The following is a 17,024-nucleotide window of genomic DNA, read 5'->3' on the forward strand; positions in this document are numbered from 1 at the left end:
GAGATCAGAAATTCAACAAAGGAAATCTGAGCCAAGATAGAGTTTGCTATGTTTTCCATACATGCACCCGCCAGTTCCACCGTGAAGAAAGCAGACACTCAAAAATTAGAAATACATTTTGGTTGGATTAACAACCCACCCCGCAACCCTTCCTTCAAAACCCCCCACCCCACCAGCACCACTGTGAACCACGCATCTGGCTAACGATGCCCTCTTTGTGTCCCCTCAGGAAAAGCTCTCCCACAATCGCCGGGAGAGGGCCCAGTCTGGCGGTGGTGTGCCAGACATCAGAATCCTTACCACCACGATTGCCAATTCCCTATTAGCAATAGCCTTCAGTCGCATGGCTAGATGCTTCGGCAGTTGATGGGGGCTATGGGTGGTTGGTGGGGCAGACGGGCAGGGACAAGGTTTGTCCCCGGAACGGGTACACATGATCCAAGGGTTGGCATGGTGCCGCCGCATGCAGTTGTCCCCCTGTTAACCCCCTGCGCCTCACCCCCACCTACCCATGGCGACCCACCAATGCGAAGTGTCCACCACCCCCAGCTGAGGTTCCCCCATCCCCCACTGCGCACTGGGGTCTCAGGCCTAGCGCCCCCGGGCTCTTTGCCTGTTAGCAAAGATAGCTGCTCACCTCCTCGGCTCCCCGCAGAAGCCCTTCCGCTAGATTTACGTTTTTCAAAAGGAATGCTAATCGACGGCAGCATGACCACTTGCTGGGGAGGCCGCTGAATCCCGGGTGGCCGTTTGATATGGGGGGCTCCCGTTAATTGTCTGGAAATAGCGCTTAAGAGGTGATAATTGGTTTCTTGCCACGCTACGGCGAGATCCCGATTTCGCTTATGGGAGCAGGTAGGTTGGCATTGCAAACTGTTTGACGCTTAGCATGGTTCTCATTTTTGGCCTCTCCCGCTATTCACTGGCCTTGTTTTGCTTGAGCGAGAATATAATGAGGTCGGAGAATCGCACCCTACTTTCAAGAAAGCTACTGACGTGCAGAAGATCTGAACTGATTATTCACCAACTGAAGAATATTGGTGGGAGAACTGATGAGGCTTTGCACTGAATGGAGAGGCAGTCAGGCCTTCTAAGCGCAAGACAATGGAGAAAAGGAAGAACGATTTACATGGTGCTGGCAGAAAGATCAGGGCAGGAGTACTGGGTGTAAATATTGGACACCATATAGAAGGAAAAGTATCATGACCAGCATGGAGAAAGCAATGCTGTAACTGCAAGAAGCTGAATCACTTTGCATGTAAATGTTTCTACTGGAAAGAAGAAAAACAAGTCTACAATGCAAATCATTGTACACCAATAAGAATTCAGACAAATTACTCTTCATCCTAGAAAAGGTTGGAACTGTCACATCTCAAGGTAAAAAATGGTTTATGACTATTAGAATGATGAGTGTAGAAGGACAGCACCAAGTCAATGTAATGGGTCAGACGGGTGCCACATCCAATGTCTTTATTGTTGCAGACTTGTCTGAAGTTGTTCAAGATGATTTTTTGAAAACGGTTTGAGTACCCAATCACTTTTTTCCAATTAATGTGCAATTTAGCGTGGCCAATCCACCTAACCTGCACATCTTTGGGTTGTGGGGGCGAAACCCACGCAGACATGGGGAGAATGTGCAAACTCCACACAGACAGTGTCATCGCACTCAACCAACGTCATCGCACTCAACCAACGTCATCGCACTCAACAAATGTCATCGCACTCAACCAATGTCATCGCACTCAACCAACGTCAACGCATTCAACCAACGTCAACGCACTCAACCAACGTCAACGCACTCAACCAACGTCAACGCACTCAACCAACGTCAACGCACTCAACCAACGTCAACGCACTCAACAAACGTCAACACGCTCAATGAACGTCGACACACTCAATGAACGGCAACACACTCAACGAACATCAACGCACTTAACGAAGGACAACGCACTCAACAAACGTCAACACGCTCAATGAACGTCGACACACTCAACGAACGGCAACACACTCAATGAACATCAACGCACTCAACGAAGGTCAACGCACTCAATGAACGTCGACACACTCAGCGAACGGCAATGCACTCAACGTACGTCAACGCACTCAATGAACGTCAATGCACTCAACGAACGTCAACGCACTCAACGAACGTCAACGCACTCAACGAACGTCAACGCACTCAACGAACGTCATCGCACTCAACGAACGTCAACGCACTCAACCAACGTCATCGCACTCAATGAACGTCAACGCACTCAACGAACGTCAATGCACTCAACGAACGTCAACGCACTCAACCAACGTCAACGCACTTTGCAACTTGGAATTTATGCAAAGCATTTGCCACCTCGGCCGTACATGGTGAAAGTGAATTACAGATATATCGTTCCAACTGCAGCCTCATACATGCAACAGAGAGGCTGCTCCGTCACAGCACACAGCTGATAAGGGAGAGTTGATTTCACCAACTGAACTAGAATCAGAATGACCATCCACCTGAGAAGTCAACTGATCTTCAACAACTGCAACAAATCAGCTGTAACACTTGTCGTGACAACAACAGTCCCCAGACTGGCGTGTCATACCAAGAACCTGCAAGCACCAGATGAACAACCAACAACAACCTGCACGCAGATCATTGGAAGATCTGAACATTTTAGCCAGCATGTGTGCAATGCATGTGAGAGACAGATGAAAGTGAGACAGACTAGAATGAACAGTTTTCCTCTCGCGGGTGAGAACTTTCTTAATGGAAGGTGTAAGTGGGTAATTTGTGACTCCAAATGGTAGTGCATACAATGCGTTTTTATTCCTTTTTATAAAAGGGGGGCTGTTTGGAGAATTCTCTTTGTGCATTGGCAATGTGTCGACTGTGGGTTACCATAGTCATGTGACCTCCAAATCACGTGACCTCTAATGTCATCCCTTTTTGAGAAAAGCATTTTGGCAGAAGCCGTTTTATCCAACACATGGAACATTCAGTACCTCAATGTCTGTCCTTGTCTTCTGTTCTTCAGTATTAATGCACATTGTTCTGATTATATATAATTTTCTTTTAAGCATGTATCTAATTGATTACCTATTTTCTCAAAGTAATCTGGTTGGCAAATTTGAAATATGTACACCTCCTACCATATATCTGCAAGGTCATGTTCAGCTGCCATTAAAAATAATTCTATTCAAAAGAAATACATGCTTCTGTTGCCAGTAGATATTGCAAATTGTATGGCAATGGTTTTAAACCTACTAATGTAAAAAGCATATGCCAACATATATAGTTACAATATAGAAAATGAACAGGATCTTTAAACATGATAATACCAAGCAAAATCTCCATTCACTGGGAAAGGCATGCATTATCTTTATAAAGATCAGCAAAATGGGCAGTGACAATTATCTGTTATAATTAATGTAACAAGCTCAAATGAAGACAGGTGAAGCTGTACAGTACCTAAAATAATGTTTGAATAATCCTTTAGAAGAATTTCAAACAAATAGTTTCAAATGTATAAATATGTTTTTAGTAAAACGTTAAATATATACACAGTATTAACAAATGAAGAGATTTTGGATAACAATTTTTCTTCATGCACTTGCAAAATACTTTCATCATGAACATTATTTTACAACTTTTATCATTTCTCCTGTGAAGCAGCTGGAATGTTGCAACGTACAAAGCCTTTGTCTGCTGAGCTTTCAATATCCTTTTCTGAACTTTCACATCTTTTCTTTTAAAGGCCTTCTGAAAAATCCAACCTGCAAGTAACACAAATTTGCAATAATATTGAAAACAATATTGAAAATACTTTGGGCAGCATGGTAGCATTGTGGATTGCTTCACAGCTCCAGGGTCCCAGGTTCGATTCCAGCTTGGGTCACTGTCTGTACGGAGTCTGCACATCCTCCCCGTGTGTGCGTGGGTTTCCTCCGGATGTTCCGGTTTCCTCCCACAGTCCAAAGATGTGCAGGTTCGGTGGATTGGCCATGATAAATTGCCCTTAGTGTCCAAAATTGCCCTTAGTGTTGGATGGGGTTACTGGGTTATGGGGATAGGGTGGAGGTGTTGACCTTGGGTAGGGTGCTCTTTCCAAGACCCGGTGCAGACCCGATGGGCCGAATGGCTTCCTTCTACACTGTAAATTCTATGATAAAAATTCTATGGATTCATTAGAATTTAATAAGTAGATATCTTCAGAATTGTCAAATGTTGGATTTCACTTTTATGCGAGTGTCTTGTTTTTAGTTAAGGAACCTGGGCCCTGTAATGGACAATTAAAAATAAAATAAACTTATGCTGACATATGCAGATTGTTGCATCCTCTACCCTTTTCATAAGGCGCGATTTAACGGAAATGAAACAGAATCCCGTGTCAAGCGTATTTAGCCGGGTCTTTCTCAGTGCTCGCAGCGCCGAAAAAGATCCCGCTATCAAACGGGACTCGGTTTCATTTCGGGGCCTCAGCGAGAAATGCCCCGCCGAGGCCGCACTTGTCGTGTTAATCACCCTTGGATGCAACTGGATGCAGTTGTACTTGAAACTTTGATGTTAGTTCAGTACGCTTTTATTGAACTTGCTAAGCAGTGCACACAGTTCGCTGTAGGTTTGACACACCACTAATCTAAGCGTGCTTACTATAACTAACTAGACCAGACTAGCTCTGAGCCAAGTGTAGAAGGTGTTAACTGATATATACACCCTGACTGTCACGACAGTTGTCACCAGTGGAAAGAGGCAGAGCGTTGATGCCTCGTGTGTTTTATAGTGGAATACCACCTTCTAGTTTTCTGCCTGGTGATTGGTTGTGTTCTGTCCTGTGTGTTGATTGGCTGTACTGGGTGTCTGTCACTGCCTGTCTGTATCTCATTATGTGCATGAGTGCATATCATTACAGCACTCAAGTCACATTTCCTGCGCAAAGGAGCTCCCTTTGCCAGTGCAGGAAGAGATCGGGTGCCATTTTTATTGCCGCCTGATCTGTAGACCCCTCCAACTCACTCCATGGGTCACATACATCCCTCCACCTCACTCAATCTCGCCCTCAAATCCCTTGCAAATCAGTCCTATTGAGAAAAGATTGAGTGCGTTCAGAAGAATGAGAGGTGACATGATTGAAACATAGAAGATTCTTATTGGGTCAGACAGGGTTAAATTTGGGAGGATGTTTCCACTCATTGCAGAATAAGGGGTGCTCATTTAAAATGGATTTGAGGAAGAATTTCTTCTCTCAAAGAGCGGTATATCTTTGGGATTCTTTACACCAGGAAGCTGTGGAGGTCGAGTCTTTGAATATTCTCAAGGCTGAGATCGACAGTTTTTTAATCAGTAGGGGAATTAAGAGTGACAGAGAGAATGCAGGAAAGTGGACTTAGTGAGTGTTAGATCAGCCGTGATCTTATTAAATGGTGGAGCAGGCTCGAAGGGCAGAATGGCCTCGTCCTGTTCCTATTTCCTATGGTGTTATGATCACATCCACACCCTGTACACAAACAGCCCTTGCGAGACATTAAAACTCAAGTACGAACTGTGACAGCAAGCATCAGTATTTATATTGCGCACGTGGCCTTGACTGCTATTATTTATATTTTTAACTTTTTGTATTTTTACATGCTATACTCTTCTGATCCAGTGTTTGTATGCCGTTTTTCTGCCATTGGGTGGTCCCAAGAAGGGATCATAAGAGGGAGAGATGTGTAGAATAATGTGTTCATCAGAATGCTATTGAGATGTTGAGGTGTATCAAAATGTAACGGTGACATTAGCAGTCATGTCAAGTGATGATGCAGTACTCTGAACACGAGTGAGATGCACTTACCTAGAAGCCGAGAATGTACAATGTTGCAAATAAAGGAGTGTTGAACAAACCTACTGTAGTTGGACCTGGATCACTGATGACTCGTGGGAAACTGTCCCAGATCAGACCACAAGTTAGCAGAAGAGAGATCCAAATACAATTCAAAGTGGAATTCAAACCACATGTCAAGATTGAAGGAAAATTGTCTGGGAGGCTAGATCATTCATTTTGTTGTAAAGGTGGTGGTGGTGTTGGAGGGGGTTTGCAATATAATGTGAGTATAATACAAGATTGACTTACCATCCACAGTGCGAATATTACAAGTAATAGAAGCAGCAGTCCAGCAAAAACACTCAGTATAATCACCCAGATTGGAACACCGCCATGGGATTCTTTTGACACAGTTAAAGTAATCTGCAAATTAGAAGCTTTTCATTAGCATTTGGGCAAATTAAGCTAAGAGTTCTGAACATCGTGAATAGCCTAAATATTTAGCTCTGCCTACTTCGTCATCACGTGATTGAAGGATGCTGGGCTTTTGAAACTCAATACGAATTGGTTGGCCAGTTCCAAAATCTCCAACTTATATTCGATTTTTATGCCCCTTAATCATTCTTCCTCAAAAATACCATCCCGATGTCTCCTGAATTAAACATAGCTGATTGTATCCAGAGGGGATTTCTATAGTGATTTTCCCACTCATCCATTTTAACTTCAGTGGGAGAACCAAAAAAGCCGAGGGAAAATGCTGCACACACTGTTTGTTTCATTTCTGTGGAAGTGGCTCTTTTCTTGAGGTTGTGACAGATACTGGTCTTTGGTGAGAGCCGGTTGGTGTCAAAACCCTAATGCTGAGAGGCTATGAGTAATAAATAAGAAGGTAACCACTCACCGTCGTTCTTTTCCATTCTTTGTTCAGTATGACTAGTGGTGATTCTTTAATTGTGAGTGCAGCAGTTATGTCTAAGCCTATTGAATTAAAACGTGCCTGCAAAAACAAAAATAAATTGATTATGTCTCAGAATAATCAAATATATTCCATTTACAAGTTTGGTTGTCTTGTTTTATTGTAGTGGTATTGCTGAGGTTGCAGAGCAGCTAGTCCTCTGATTGGGCTAACAGCATGGAGGGCTAGCATGGCACCTTTAAGGCCCACCCAGTGACAAAGAGGCTGCCAGTGGAACATTGCCATTGCGGCACTGCTGCTTGCTCATGCGGGCTCGGGATGTATCCCCTTCAGAAGGAATGCCTGCCAATTACCTTTCTACAGAACCTGGGATGAGGTGGTTGATGGAGGATAGAGGATGGAAGGCCAACCAGTAAAGTATTGGAATATTCAAATCGAGAGGTGACACAGGCATGGATGATGGTTTTGACACCTGTCGGAGTTGAAACAGAGGTAGAGGTGGGCAACATTACAGAGGTGGGATGAGGCAGTTTTAGTGATGGAGAGGATGTTGGACCAGAAACGTAGCTCACTGTGTTGTTTAAAAACAAACCGATTAAACCGATCTGGTCGCCACACTACCAGAAGGATGTGGAGGCTTTAGAGAGGGTGCAGAAGAGATTTACCAGAATGTTGCCTGGTATGGAGGGCATTAGCTATGAGGAGCGGTTGAATAAACCCGGTTTGTTCTCACTGGAACGAAGGAGGTTGAGGGGAGACCTGATAGAGGTCTACAAAATTATGAGGGGCATAGACAGAGTGGATAGTCAGAGGCTTTTCCCCAGGGTAGAAGGGTCAATTACTAGGGGGCATAGGTTTAAGGTGAGAGGGGCAAGGTTTAGAGTAGATGTACGAGGCAAGTTTTTTACGCAGAGGGTAGTGGGTGCCTGGAACTCGCTACCGGAGGAGGTGGTGGAAGCAGGGACGATAGTGACATTTAAGGGGCATCTTGACAAATACATGAATAGGATGGGAATAGAGGGATACGGACCCAGGAAGTGTAGAAGATTGTAGTTTAGTCGGGCAGCATGGTCGGCACGGGCTTGGAGGGCCGAAGGGCCTGTTCCTGTGCTGTACATTTCTTTGTTCTTTGTTCTTTGTTAAACTCGTCCAAATTAACTTGAATTTTCCCAGTTTCAGTTAGTTTGTGTTTTGGATTTGATTTGATCCTGATTGTTGCAAGAGAGATCTGCCAAGAACAGAATGCTTCACCTTGAAGCTTAGTTGGGAATAGAAGCTTAGCTGGGGATGAAGAATCCTGCTCTGAAGTAAGAAATCTTGAACCAGCCTGCTAAGGAGGGAATATAAATACAAAACCTTAACTTCATATTAAAGGCATCTAAGCATAAGAGGCTGTGATAAGAGAAATGGAAAAGTAAACAAAATCTATGTATATGAAAGCAAAATGTCTGTCTGTGATTGTTGGTAATCCCCTCTAAGGTCCTTGAGCTAATCTCAACCAAAGACTGTGTTGTTGGGAGTTGGCCCCAAATGATGGCGGGGGCTTTGCCCTCCCAGCAAGGGATCCCATGGTCCTGTCTATGCGTGTGTCTGTTGACACCATGGGCGAAATTCTCCGGAAACGGCGCGATGTCCGCCGACTGGCGCCCAAAATGGCGCAAATCAGTCGGGCATCGCGCCGCCCCAAAGGTGCAGAATGCTCCGCATCTTTGGGGGTGGAACCCCAACCTTAAGGGGCTAGGCCCGCGCCGGACGAATTTCCGCCCCACCAGCTGGCGGAAAAGGCCTTTGGTGCCCCGCCAGCTGGCGCGGAAATGACATCTCCGGGCGGCGCATGCGCGGGAGCGTCAGCGGACGCTGACGACATTCCTGCGCATGCGCAGTGGAGGGAGTCTCTTCCGCCTCCGCCATGGTGGAGACCGTGGCGGAGGTGGAAGGGAAAGAGTGCCCCCATGGCACAGGCCCGCCCGTGGATTGGTGGGCCCTGATCGTGGGCCAGGCCACCGTGGGGGCACCCCCCCGGAGCCAGATCGCCCCATGCCCCCCCCAGGACCCCGGAGCCCGCCCGCGCCGCCTTGTCCTGCCGGTAAGATAGGTGGTTTAATCTACGCCGGCGGGACAGGCATTTTAGCGGCGGGACTTCGGCCCAATCGGGCCGGAGAATCGTGGGGGGGGGGGCCTGCCAACCGGCGTGGCGCGATTCCCGCCCCCACCGAATATCCGGTGGTGGAGAATTCGGCAACCGGCGGGGGCGGGATTCACGCCAGCCACCGGCGATTCTCCGACCCGGCAGGGGGGGGTCGGAGAATCTCGCCCCATAACTCAGACATGCTTTAAACAACCCTCACCATTCATTCCAAGAAATTTACATCATAGATCCCCAATTTTCTATCATATTTCATTTGTTGTTTTCCCATATTTTATTTGTTTCATGAAAGTGATGTTCTGAGACACTACACTTGGTAAATGAAAGTGACAGGCCGCAGAGCCAGGGAAGGTGAAAAGGTCAGAGCAAAAAGGCAAAAAAAAATTGACGGAGGATGGCAGGCAGCAATTGGAGATAGGGATGATGAAGAAGCTAGAGCAAGAAGACACAGAACGACAGAATGAAAATACTGTGCAGAAGAGGCCCTTCAGCTTATCAGGTCTGCTCTGACACATGAAAAATACCTGACCTACCTCCTAATCCCATTTGCCAGCACTTGGCCCATAGCCTTGAATGTTATGATTCTTATCCAGGTACTTTTTAAAGGATGCGAGGCAACCCGCCTCTACCATTCTCTCAGGCAGTGCATTCCAGACCATCATCACCCTCTGCTTTCCTTCACATCACTCCTAAATCTCCTGCCCCTCACCTTGAAGGGAGGTGTCCCCTCGTGATAGACCCTTCAACTAAGGGGAACAGCTGCTCCCTATCCACCCTGTCCATGTCCCTCATAATCATGTACACCTCGATTAGGTCGCCCCTCAGTATTCTCTGCTCTAATGTAAACAACCCAAGCCTATCTAACCTCTCTTCAGAGGATGTGTGAATAAAAAAAATAGTTGGATCATAGAGTCATAGAGCACTGAAAGAAGCCCTTCCACCCATCGCATCCGCACTGACCATCAAGCACCTAATTATTCTAATCCCATTTTCCAGCACTTGGCCCTTGGCCTTGTATGAAATGGCATTTCAAGTGCTCACTTAAATACTTCTTAAAAGTTGTGAGAGTTCCCACCTCTACCACCCTTTCAGACAGTGAGTTCTAGAGTCCCATTACCCTCTGGGGGAAGAAGCTTTTCCTCACATCGCCTCTAAACCTCCTGCCCATTACCTTAAATCTCTGTCGCCTAGTTATTGACACCTCCACTGAGGGGAAAAGTACTTTCCTCTCTACTTTATCGATGTCAGTCATCAGAATTATAAGTCAGCACCAGAAAATATTATTGGCAGCAGACCAGGAGTATATGAATACTGTGGTACAAAAAAGAGCCACCTTTAATGTGTTGCGCAGATGGTAAAGTATGATTGACACCCTTAAGTAACCCACTGCATGTTGTTCTTACGGGAACATAAACAAAACATTTCTTGAAAGAAATCAGGAAATGTAACTGCTAAGTATGATTACTAAAAAATCTATTTATTTTGGCTCAAGGCAAAACTTCGAATGTGGTTGATGAAATGAAATGAAAATGAAATGAAAATGATGATGAAATATTTAATGCTTCAGACATTTAAAATGCAGACAGTGACACTGAAAATGTTGATGTAGAGAGTGATAATGTGGATGTTGCCTTTGACAATGATGATGAAATATTCAGAGTATTAACAAAGAGTAGATTTTACTGTTGAAGATTTTGGTGATGCTGAAGATGAATGATTAGAAGTCATAGAGTATAAATCATTGAGTAAAAATCAAAGGCTGAATTAAACTAGAGTCAAGCCCAAGTAAAATAAATGAGAAGTGCATCCGACACGTTCTGGGGAAGGGGTCGGGGGGGGTGGGGGGTGCAGAAAAAAAAAGGACTAGGGGCTGGTTTAGCACAGTGGGCTAAACAGCTGACTTGTAATGCAGAACAATGCCAGCAGTGCAGGTTCAATTCCCGTACCGGCCTCCCCCAACAGGCGCCGGAATGTGGTGACTAGGGGCTTTTCACGGTAACTTAATTGAAGCCTACTTGTGACAATAAGCGATTATTAGGGGCAGCACAGTAGCATTGTGGATAGCACAAATGCTTCACAGCTCCAGGGTCCCAGGTTCGATTCCGGCTTGGGTCACTGTCTGTGCGGAGTCTGCACATCCTCCCCGTGTGTGCGTGGGTTTCCTCCGGGTGCTCCGGTTTCCTCCCACCGTCCAAAGATGTGCGGGTTAGGTGGATTGGCCATGATAAATTGCCCATAGTGTCCAAAATTGCCCATAGTGTTGGGTGGGGTTACTGGGTTATGGGGATAGGGTGGAGGTGTGGACCTTGGGTGGGGTGCTCTTTCCAAGAGCCGGTGCAGACTCGATGGGCCGAATGGCCTCCTTCTGCACTGTAAAGTCTATGATCTATGGTCTATGAGTGTAAGTTCATTGTGAAAAGAATATTTTTTGAAATCAAATAATGTTTTTGAGTATAATAATTTTGTATGAATTTAGGTATTTGTATTTCATGTTTGGGGGATTAAAATTGTTAGTTAAAATAATAGTGTGAAAGAAGATAGGTAAGTGAATTGTTTAATGAAATCTGTTGGATATAAGAAATGGTTTGAGTAAGTTACTTTATAGAAATAGTTTTGTGGTTTCATTTTCAGTTTTAATACCCAACCCGTCTCATTCGGTCCGTATGTCTGTGAGACAAACCTCTTAGCTTCTTAAGTCATTAACACATTTTCTTTATCTCATTTTTTAATGAGGTTATTTTTCATCCCTTTATTTCCTAGACAGAGGGTGGCTTGTATAAAATAAAGACTACAGCGGAAATGTTGGCAGAAACGTTAATTCTACTTTTGTTTTTGTAACTTTGAGATCAGTAAATCCACTCCACTTACTTTCACAAAAGAAGGTTTCCATATTCTGAATGACATATTAAATTGGACCAGACTTGATGGAGCTATTGTGCAGAAGAAGTCGGCACATCCTGCGTTACTTTTACACATCTGTTGGAAAATGGTGAAAATGCCATTGTCAATGAATTGGTAAATGTTAGTGAATAACCATTCTTTGGTATAGCTACCCATTAGAAAGGGAAGCATGTAAAAGTACAACTTTCTATTTCTAATTATATGAAGTCACTTTGAATTATAATTATGTCAATACTCCCATGCTGTGGTTTTTTTACTCTCAGCTTGCGGACATTGTTGACATTATCACATCTATCGATGCCCTCAGTGGGTAGTGACGAATGTTTTTACAATTCAAGTGCTTGCTGGGCTTCCTCAATTGACATCAAGAGCTTGATTATCATGCCACCATCTGTGTCAGAATGGTATAATAATAATCTTTATTGCCACAAGTAGGCGGAAATTAACACTGCAATGAAGTGACTGTGAAAAGCCGTTGGTATTGTGAGGGATTTAAGAATGGCAGGTGGGACTGGATTCCCGGATTCCCTCCCCATTCCCAGTGTGTGGGATTTTTATGGTCCTGGGATAAGGATGTGGGTATCAGGCCTGCATGCATCAATCCCGCCTTTGCCTACCACATATGGGTTGGGCATTTTAGACACCCCCCTCTTTTTAAAAGAATTTTAGACCTTCCAATTATTTTGTTTCCAATGAAGGGACAATTTAGCGTGGCCAATCCACCTACCCTGCACTTCTTTGGGTTGTGGGGGTAAGACCCACGCAAACATGGGGAGAATGTGCAAACTCCACATGGACCGTGGCCTGGTGTGGGATTGAAACCGGGTCCTCAGCAACGTGAGGCAGCAATGCTAGCCACTGCACCACCGTGCCACCCTTGACACTCCCCCTCTATTCCCATTGAACAGACCCATGTTGTTAGGAGTCATAGTTCATGGCACCTCAGAAATCATGAACTATGGGAGAAACTAATCTGGAATCGAGAACCACTTTAGAGGTAAGTTCAAAAGGTGTTGATGACTTTAGAATTCATAATGGGAAATAAGTTACACCTAGCTTCGTTAGTGAAGTCTCGTTGGAATGGCAATATTTTAAAGCACACTTGCCCACACTGGAAAAGTTCATTCAAACCTCTGCTAGTCGGAGCTGCTTGGGACCTGCAGTGAAAGAGTTCCTGCAGGCCACAGCACAGTCCTGCACCGGTGAGCTCAGTGAGGCCATGCCCCCCTTTTATTTACTCCACTGGCATCAGTAAAACAGGTGGATTTAAAGGGCTATTTAAAGGGTCCAGTGAAATTGACAGCTTAGGGAGAAGATAAGTGTCCAAGTGAATGTGACTTGGGTGAGCAGGAAGGTTGTGTCAGGTTGGGTTTGGGGGATCTGTGGGAGTTGGGTCGGGGTGTATGTGGGGGGGGGGGTGCATGGGGGCGTTGGTTTGGAGAGGTAGGGGAGTGCTGGATCAGGGGTTGAGTTGGGTGGTGAGTCGGATAATGGTGTGTATGGTGAGGGTCAGGTAGGAGGGTCAAGGGTGGTCAGGAGAGTTCACGTCAGGGAGGTTGGATTGGATCAGACATTGGGGTAGGGGTGGAGGGGGGTGGTCAGACATTCAGGGGTAGTTCGGGTAAGTCAGGTCGGATGGTGGCTCTGACTCAAGACAACCCACTCCCCAATTTGGGCCCAAGAATAAATCCACTCAACAGCATTGTCTGAGACCTTCACAACATGTACAGCAGCAGTTCAAGAAGAAGGTCTACCTTCAACAGATCGGGGGCAACTAAGAATGGAGAATAAAATCTGGCTTTGCCACTAATGCCCTTATGACTGCAGGTGATGTTAAAGCTCTACCGGACAGATCCCAGATTAAAGTCCATCTCATCAGATTGCAGTTCTTTTTTGTATTGTAGAAAATGAGAAGGGGCAATTATAAAAAGCACAGGACTCCAAATGCGAACTTTTAAGATTTGAAAAGTTAAAATATTTAGAATCTAGAAGGACAGCAGACACATAGAAACACCACCACCTGGAAGTAATCCTCCAAATCACTCACCATCTTAACTTGGAAATATAATGCCAGTCCTTCACTGTCGCTGGGTCACAATCCTAGAACTCCTTCCCTAACAGCACTGTGGATGTATCTACACCACAGTGACTGCAGTGGTTCAAGAAGCTGACTCACCACCACCTTCTCAGGGGCAATTTGGGATGAGCAATAAATGCTAGCCAAACCACATTCCGTAAAATTAATTTTAAAAAATAGAAAGAAGTTTACAAAATAACTCCCAAATGTCTTATCAAAGGCACACAATAAAATCAGCTTTTTGGCAACAGCCCTCATAGATTCTTAACCATTTTTGTGAGGGCCATGAAGAATCCAGCACGAGTTTTAAGGATACAAAGTAATAACATTTATTTACAATAACATATATATATATATATATATATATATATAACAGCAGCAGCAACTTCCCTTGCTGCACACTCCTTCCTGCTGGTTCCTAAACTGGCCAGCTTTATTTATACTTGGAGTTTACTAATGGTTTCTCCGCCCCCCTCATTGGGGAAGCTCATACTCCCACAGGATTGTGAGATTGTCAGTAGTCCCCAGCCAATGGTAAGCAGGCAGGTTATAACATCCCTCCCCCCCAAAAGTCCAAGGAATCCACCGACGACCCTGGCGAAGAAGGGCGTCGTAGTCGTTTTGCCGCAGGCCGGACACCATTTGCACGCGGCAGTGGATCAGGCGGCGTGTAACGAGACGGAGACTGGCGCTTCCGTGATGAACGGCGCAACGGTTGTACATCCACGGCCCGTGGACCAGAGGATTCCCCCTCTGATGCATCCTGTGTCTCCATCTCGGAGTCAGAGTCTGCTGCCTCCGTCATGTCAGCGTCTCTATCTCCATTCGGTCCCGCAACGACCTGCGCGAGCTTCGAGTGAGGCACCAGTGGAAGATTGTGAGGACTACCTTCCCTTGTCTCTGGTCTCTGCGGCTGTAGAAATGAGCTCCGGGGGCGGGGAATCTGTTGAGGGGATACTCTTCTGGACTGAACGTGGTCTACATGTTTGCGCTGGAGACGACCCTGGGCTTGCACCTGGTAAGATATAGGGCCCGTTTGCCGAAAGATTACGCCAGGAACCCACTGGGCACCACCAGCAAAATTCCGAACGAACACTGGGTCACCGGGCGCAAACTGCCGAATCGGCCGATGCCGAGAAAATCCCAGTCCCTGCCGTTCTCGTGTGCGGTGTACTTTTGTGCCAATGTACGGGAAAACCATACTAAGGCGGGTGCGAAGTCTCCGGCCCATTAGGAGTTCTACGGGAGCTACCCCAGTCACCGCATGGGGGGTGGTCCTATACGTAAACAAAAAGTGAGCCAGTCTCGTGTCCATTGATCCGGAAGACTGCTTCTTTAGGCCTCTTTTGAATGTCTGCACTGCGCGCTCTGCCAACCCATTTGAAGCCGGGTGGTAAGGGGCAGTGCGGATATGGCGTATGCCGTTCATCTTCGTGAACCTCGCAAACTCCTCACTCATGAATGGAGTGCCGTGATCCGTGACCAGCACCTCGGGGAGGCCATGAGTACTAAAAGTCAAACGTATCTTTTCAATTGTTGCGCAGGACATTGTCGCCTGCATCTTATGCACCTCTAGCCATTTAGACTGGGCGTCAATTAATAGAAGGAACATGGATCCTTGAAAAGGGCCTGTGAAATCTGCATGCAAGCATGCCCAAGGCCGCCCTGGCCATTCCCAGTGATGTAGGGGCGCGGCCGGCGAAATCTTCATTATGCTCCTCGCAAATGGCGCAGTTTTGGGCCACCTTCTCAATGTCGGTGTTGAGGCCTGGCCACCAGACATAACTCCGGGCCAACATTTTCATTTTGGTCACACCTGGGTGAAAGTCTGTTCGTATCAGCTCCTGGCCTTTTTCCGGGACAATCACACGCGTCCCCCACAAGAGGATGCCGTCTTCCACGCTGAATTCTGACAGCTTGGAGGAAAATGCCCGCAACTCGCCTGGGAGCTGTCTATGCTGCCCACCATACAGGACTATGTGCCGAACCTTTGACAGGACTGGCTCCGTCTGGGTCCACTCACGGATCTGTGATGCCGTGACAGGCAAGGTGTCCATAAAATTTAGGGTTGCAACCACCTCACCGGTCGTGGGGGTTGACATGGGGCCGGTCGATAAAGGCAATTGGCTCAGTGCGTCGGCATTTGCTATCTGCGTTCCTGGTTTGTGCTCCAGAGAATACTCGTATGCAGCAAGCAACAAAGCCCAGCGCTGGATCCGTGCGGAAGCAATGGGCAGTATTGGCTTATCCTCTCTGAAAAGTCCCAGCAGAGGCTTATGATCAGTCACGATAGTGAAATGGCGGCCATACACGTACTGGTGGAAGCGTTTCACCGCAAAAACCACTGCCAGGCCCTCCTTCTCGATCTGCGCGTACTTTTTCTCCGCTGCAGTCAATGTGCGGGAGGCGAAAGCTATCGGTCGCTCGGCCCCGTTCTCCATCTTGTGGGACAGGACGGCCCCAATACCATACGGGGATGCATCACATGTGACGAGCAAAGGCTTTCCAGGATCATAGTGGGTTAGTAACCCAGATGACGACAATTGTTGCTTTACCCGCCGGAAAGCGGTTTCTTGCGGCTGACCCCAAACCCAGGTGTGATTTTTCTTTAGCAGAAGGTGCAAAGGGGCCAGCGTAGTTGCCAGATTGGGGAGGAACTTCCCGTAATAGTTTACGAGACTGAGAAAAGAACGAAGATGCGAAGTGTCAGTCGGGGCGGGGGCCTGTTGAATCGCACACACCTTCTCTGCGACGGGGTGCAAACCTTCGAGGTCCACCCGATAACCTAGGTAGACTACTTCCTTTGCCTGAAATACGCACTTTGTGCGACGTAAACAGACTCCAGCCTCCGAAAAACGTCTAAGGACAGCCTCCAGATTTTCCAAATGTTCCTGCTCCGACGTCCCTGTAATCAAAACGTCATCTAAGTAGACAGCAACACGTGGTAAACCTCTCAAAATGCCCTCCATAACACGTTGAAAAATTGCGCAGGCAGAGGATACTCCAAAGGGCAACCGTGTATATTCATACAGGCCCCGCTGTGTATTAATCATTACATATGGTCGGGAGGCAGGGTCCAGCTCCAACTGCAGGTAGGCGTGACTCATATCTAATTTTGTGAACGAGAGTCCACCTGCAAGCTTCGCGTAGAGATCCTATATGCGAGGCATTGGATATCGGTCGAGTCGGGAAGCCGTATTC

General features: G+C 46.4%; 1 protein-coding gene across 1 annotated transcript in view; it reads right to left on the reverse strand.

The window, feature by feature from the left end:
• Positions 1-522: 522 nt before the first annotated feature.
• Positions 523-17,024, reverse strand: part of itga1 (integrin, alpha 1) — a 370,921-nt gene continuing 354,419 nt past the window's right edge. The window contains exons 28-31 of the mRNA XM_072497065.1: positions 11,714-11,821; positions 6,685-6,780; positions 6,093-6,206; positions 523-3,756 (exon numbers count right to left, since the gene is read on the reverse strand). Coding sequence (XP_072353166.1) covers positions 3,718-3,756; positions 6,093-6,206; positions 6,685-6,780; positions 11,714-11,821 — 357 coding nt within the window. The 3' untranslated portion in view covers positions 523-3,717. The remainder of the gene's footprint in view (positions 3,757-6,092; positions 6,207-6,684; positions 6,781-11,713; positions 11,822-17,024) is intronic.

This window comes from Scyliorhinus torazame, chromosome 3 (genome assembly GCF_047496885.1).
Source record: "Scyliorhinus torazame isolate Kashiwa2021f chromosome 3, sScyTor2.1, whole genome shotgun sequence".
NCBI classification, from domain to species: domain Eukaryota; kingdom Metazoa; phylum Chordata; class Chondrichthyes; order Carcharhiniformes; family Scyliorhinidae; genus Scyliorhinus; species Scyliorhinus torazame.